The 5,965-nt window shown below is 35.1% G+C and overlaps 1 protein-coding gene across 1 annotated transcript; it reads right to left on the bottom strand.

Moving 5' to 3' along the window:
- Window positions 1–2,991: 2,991 nt before the first annotated feature.
- On the bottom strand, window positions 2,992–4,613 carry LOC134843589 (ubiquitin-conjugating enzyme E2 G2-like). The gene is made up of 3 exons (XM_063859735.1): window positions 4,366–4,613; window positions 3,812–3,973; window positions 2,992–3,457 (listed from the first exon to the last, which is right to left on the bottom strand). Exons 1-3 carry the CDS (start codon window positions 4,490–4,492, stop codon window positions 3,246–3,248), a joined length of 501 nt encoding a protein of 166 aa, XP_063715805.1. The 5' UTR covers window positions 4,493–4,613; the 3' UTR covers window positions 2,992–3,245.
- Window positions 4,614–5,965: the final 1,352 nt, after the last annotated feature.

The following is a 5,965-nucleotide window of genomic DNA, read 5'->3' on the forward strand; positions in this document are numbered from 1 at the left end:
CCAAAACAAAAACATAACCAACAGCCACTTTATAAAGAGTTAACGATGTATCACTAGGCCTACCTGGCGATTTTATGTGGTTCCTAATTTCGTCTGACTTAACAAAAGAAGTAACAAAAGTTAAGCTCACGGAAATCAAAACAGTTTTCATGGAATTGAAAGAATTTTTTGGGAAAATTTATCTTATTAAAGCTCTTTGGATTTCCAGAAACATTTATTGTACCAGCAAATACAAAAAAAAGTGTATTTACGATTTTTTAAACTTCGAGTTATAATTTACTGAAGCTCTTTTTCAGTCGTAATTTGATTGATTTTTAACAGAAACTGTGTACGCTTTAAAAATTTTGCAAGGAACAATGCTTTTAAAATCTTTGCCAATTAGTCAAACTTATAGCAAGCAAATCCGGCAAATTAAGCTGCTGATACCGATGAATCAATTTATAGCAAATCTACACTATTCAATCTGAAATCCGTTTTTAAACACAGCCAACAAACAGTTGGAAAAGAGTACATGAGTCATGAATGGAAAAGAAAATAAACTGAATTTTTTTTAAATCAGTTTTCTAAATTCAAAGCAAAAAAATATGTCTTTGCAGCGCTTTGAATTTCAAGAAAACATTATGATTGAAACTTTTGTAGTTAATATTAACTCAATTTGGGTAAATTGGGCCACTAGGGAAAAGTTGGATTCCGCTGTTAAATCTTGATTCCCCTGTTAAATTGAAATCCTCCTTCGATATTAGAAAACGATGACGTTTTTCGTGACTTTTATACATTAGCTGTTCGGTAGTTTTGTTTGCCTTCCTTTAAGCAAAGAATAGGAACTTTAAAAACTTGGGAAGAAATCAAAAGTCAAACTGCGAAAAATCATATGTTGGCGTCAACACCTTTCCAAGAATTTCCTGGAAAAAAACTCCAAGACCTATAACCAGTATCTTCATGAATTTTAAAAATTATCTAATATTATCTATTATTTTCTCTGGGAGTGGGCGGATTTTCGTAACCTTTTTTTAGTTCGACCAAAGTGACTTTTTGAGCACTCTTAAAACACCATAGTGTATATTCAACGCATAACCCGCACGTGTTCGAAGATTGTCTGTAGTTCCTCTCCGCACAGCTCGCATTAAAAAAATAAACTCAGAATTATCTATGCTACTTGGACAGCAACCGGCAATTCTTCTTCTGATTGATATCTTATAATACAAACAATCAATTTGAGAAAAATGTAAAAGAGGGTTTCTTTTAGCTGGTAAATATGTAAATTACACAAAGAGCGCTGCTAAATCGCTTTTCAGGTTTCGCTATCGCATCGCGTAATTTGCCTTCTATTTAGGAAACGAACATGAAGTGAACTTAAGAAGAAACAGAAAATCAAATCATCAAGATATGCGTCTCATCGCAAAAAAGTTTCAGGAATTTCCTGAAACAAAAACACGTCTTCAAAAAATCCAAAAAAATGGAATTCAGAATTTCATTATCACTTTTATTATCACATTTAGAGCATGTATATTGAAAATAATTCCGACATTAAAGTTGAAGGAGTTTTCTACTGCTTTGCCATTACATACAAATAGAAGATAACTTAACCTTAACGCAACTCATCAAGTTTTTTGTCATTGCTAGAGAATGATTACCATAAGACGTTAAAAAGCACCCAAATTTTTTTCAACTTTCTATATTTCTGTTCTATTAGGTGATCTGAGCCTTCTTTAGCCTTCAAAATTCGTCTCAAGTTCATGCTATTCCCACTGACTTCCTGAAGAACAAGTCTGCCTTGAGTAAGAAAGCGTCTCTGTCTTCTGGGTACAAATTGCTCGAATCCACATAGGCGCCTGACTCTTCATTGGGTTTTGTCAGCATACTCATTACACTTAACAGTATGTTCTCCACTCCCTGCACTGTACTTCATCTCTCACTACGCTTTTTGTAGCAAATCGGGTCTTCCCGTGGATGATTACAAATCATCTAAGATTAAGCCACATTGGGTTTTAGCCACCAATTGAAAGTTTTGTAAAACAGTCAACTGGCAGTTGGAAAAGAGTAACGCGCTAAAAAAAATTGACTTGTTTTTTGAAAAATCTCAGCGTTCGATTTTTCAAGAAAAAAAATTAGATGGCCCTTAACCTCTTTGAATTTCTAGAACAATTCATAATTCACAATTTTTTCATGAAATAGACCCAATTTGAGAAAACTCGATCAATACTTAAAGATTTTATTTAGCTGGGAAATCCGATTTCTAAATTCGACTTTCGAAACTAAAAGTCGCTGATGTTTTTCGTGGCCGGTATACTTTAGCTGTTCGATAGTGGAGTTTGCCTCCCTCTGAACAAAGGATATGAACTTTAAAAACTTAAAAGAGAATCAAAAGTCAAGCTGCGATAACTCAAACTTTGGCGTGACGACCTGTTAAGATTTTCCTGAAAAAAACTCCAAGACCTATAATCAGTATGTTCATGAATCTTAAAAATTATTAAGCTAATATGATCTATTATTTTCTCTTGGAGTGGGCGGATTTTCGTGACCTTTTTTTAGTTCGACCAAAATGACTCTTAAAACACCATATAGTGTATATTCAACCCATAACCGGCACCTATTGGAAGATTATCTGAAGTTCCTCTCCGCAGATCTCGCACAAAAAAAAAACAAATTTGGAATCTTCTATGCTTCGTGGACAGCAACAAGCAGTTCTTCTTCTGATTGGCACATTTTTTGATACAACTAATCAATTTGATGAAACTGTATAAAGTGCTTCGTTCATTTCGCTGGGAAATGTTTAAATTAAAACACGAGCGCTGATATATCGCTATCGCATCGCGTAATTTGCCTTCTATTTAGAAAACAACTTGGAGTGAACTTAAGAAATAAAAAATAAAACCAAGATATGCGTGCAATCGCAAAGAAATCTGAAGACTTTCCTGAAACAAAATACGGCCTCAAAAATGAAAATGTTTTCGAATTCTGAAATTCATTATAATTTTAAACAACACATTTAGCGCATGTAATTTAAATATAATTCCCAGTTTTAAAGTTTTAAGGAGTTTTCTACTGCTTTGCAAGTATATAAATAAAAAGTTGAAGATAATTGAACGCTAGAGCAACTGTTTATGTTTTTGATCACTGTTAAACGAGAGAGACTACCATAAGTCATTAAAAACACCAGAAATGTTTTGCCCTTCAACTTCCTATATTTCTGTTCTATTAAGTGATCTGAGCCTTCCTTTTAGTCCTTGAAGTTCTTCTCCAGTTCAAGCTAGTCCCAGTGACTTCCTGACACATAAGTCTGCCTTGAGTAAGAATGCGTCTCTGTCTTCTCGGTACAGTTTGCTCGCATCCACATTGGCGCCTGACTCATCATTAGGTTCTGCCAGCATACTCATCACACTCAAAAGTATCTTCTCCACTCCCTGCACTGCACTCCATCTCTCACTACTCTTCTCGTAGCCAGTCGGGTCCTCCCCTGCACGAATAAAAATCATTTTACATAAACCACATTGGATCTTAGCCACTGTTTTTGTATTTTGTATAAAATGGTGGCTGAAATTTGACCCAATCAGTTTTTGTCCCAATCTGTTTTTCGCGATGCCACATTGGAAAAGATCAATTCCTACGAAAATAGAAATAAAAACTTAAAATTTAATATGTCACTGAGATGCACTATGCTTTAGCCTCGCAGCTGAAAAAAATCGACTGATCCATTTTGAGCACCTTAAAACCTAATATATCTATTCTCAATAAACTCCCATATTGCTTGTTACTAAAATGGATCTGTCATTGTGTCAGCTACATTCTTACTCTTGGTATTCAAACTGACCTGGGGAATGGAGTATGGATATGCAGACATTGCCGTTGGAGTAGACGTTGGGGTGGAAGAGATCGCAAGTGAATCTCATCTTGGGGGGACTCATAGGGTAGTCTGTGGGAAAGGTGATGGTGGCGGGGAACACTCCGTTCTCGTAGAAGCTATTCTCAGGACCTGGTAACAAGTAGGAAACTTATAAAAATGTAGACGAGAATGAATTTCAGGAACAGTTGTTCGAACTAGTTTGTTCTTTCAACTGTCAAGAAAAACTAGAAATCAAGAAAATTGCGAGAATTTAATCATAATAATAAATAATGTGGTTTCTGCAGTTCGCAGAAGGTCTTTTAAAGGCTTTTTAGGCTTGCCTCAGCATATTCCGTTTCTATTATTTCTCTACATTTCAGACTCTTATTTTATTGGGCGAATCTCTTTTTTTGCGACTCAAGGACTGATAATATCTATCACTCAACGCTATTTTTTAACTTTCGTTACAAAATATCTCAACTAGCGACCATTTTAAGCCGTTAATTTCTCAAATATTATACCCCTTAAATAAAATGACTAACCCCTGATGTATGCCTCCCACTCGAAAAAGTTTTCCTCGTCTTTTGGTCCAGCTATGATGCCCTCAGGAGGCTGCAGAGTGAGTTGTTTGTACTCATGCATCAGTCGCTTCAATGCAGATCCGGCCATAGTTCCCAGAAAAGCCTATATCTCTCTTTGAATAAATAAGGAAGGGATTGTTTCGTATTTTGATTTGACTAGAGATAGTTTCTCACAGATATCTTGGTTCATGAAAATAGCATCTTAGCATTCTGAAATAAACCATGCCGCTGCAATAAACAACCTCAGCATTGATAATCACTGTTTTTTGAGCGGCTCACCTTTACCCTATTTTAAACTTTGACATAAAACTCAAACCGGCGGTTTTATAAGAATCAGTTACAATTTCAATTTGATTGAAGGTCAGCTTCAGAGAAAGACTTCAAATTGAGAAAACAATTCCATCTTAACTAAATAAATATTGGCAGATTTCTCTAACTGGATAAATAAATTAGATGAGTTCAAAAATTTCTGCACCTCGTTTATTGTTTCATTTTGTTACTGCACAAGCGGAAACGAAAAACCACCAATTAAGAAACATTTTAAAAACTTTTATGCTATACGGAATCTTTTTTCGACGAAGATGGGCTATCTTGTAAGGTCCTTGCAGGAATGCTTTATCTTGCACGTGACTGGTATAAAATACCATGTCTGGCTATTATCATTTAATTGCTTTACAGACGTATTTACACGTTTCCTGTTAGCGGCAAGGCGATTCTTTTACACAGGGATGCTTTGGTCAGATGTCCAACCTTTATCTTGAACAAAAATTTAAGGCTTAATTTCTATTTCTTTCTTGAGCTGATCTCTCTTATATAAAATCGGTTCGCCAAAAAGTGAGCTAGCACTTGTTTAAATAGTTGAAATCCAATCATGATAACATCGACTTCATTTATTAAGATTTCATGCTCTTAACTTCGCCAATTTAACTATCATGACAATTTATAGCTCCTAACTGACTAGTTTTTAAACTAAAGTCGATTCAGCGACGCCACACAACCACTGTTTTGTTTGTTATTGCGACTTTGAAATTTAAGGAACTGCAATGAAAAACATTATATTTTCAATTTAAATAATCAATTTAAGTATTCCACTTGAATAAATTAATTTATTTGTTATGACACCCCTAAAGTGGTGTCATTATTAGTCATGACATTTCCAATGACCATTTCATGCTATATTTAGTTGCTTAATTAAACTTATTAAAGTTATGAGATCGAATGAATTATTGTTTACTTAATGTAAATAATATGAACAAACGAGACGGAGAGAGATTAGTAGAGATACTAAACAGCGGGAGTGAAAACAATAAAGCTCTATACTAACCTAAATGTATTCTCTGAGTCAAGCTGAGGAAAGTTTGAAGACACTGTCGGGCCCTCGCATCAATATATGAAGATACTGCAAGATCAAAGAGCAGTTAAACAAATGAATCATCTGTAAAAGGAAAGAGGCAAAGTGAGGTTGTTACATGGTGACAGTTCGCGGTTGACAGTGACACTTCTCACCCACTCCAGCAAGACGACGACATTCTGACGACGAGCTCAAACTAAGATCAAGCGC

This window comes from Symsagittifera roscoffensis, chromosome 4 (assembly GCF_963678635.1).
Source record: "Symsagittifera roscoffensis chromosome 4, txSymRosc1.1, whole genome shotgun sequence".
Lineage (NCBI taxonomy): Eukaryota > Metazoa > Xenacoelomorpha > Acoela > Convolutidae > Symsagittifera > Symsagittifera roscoffensis.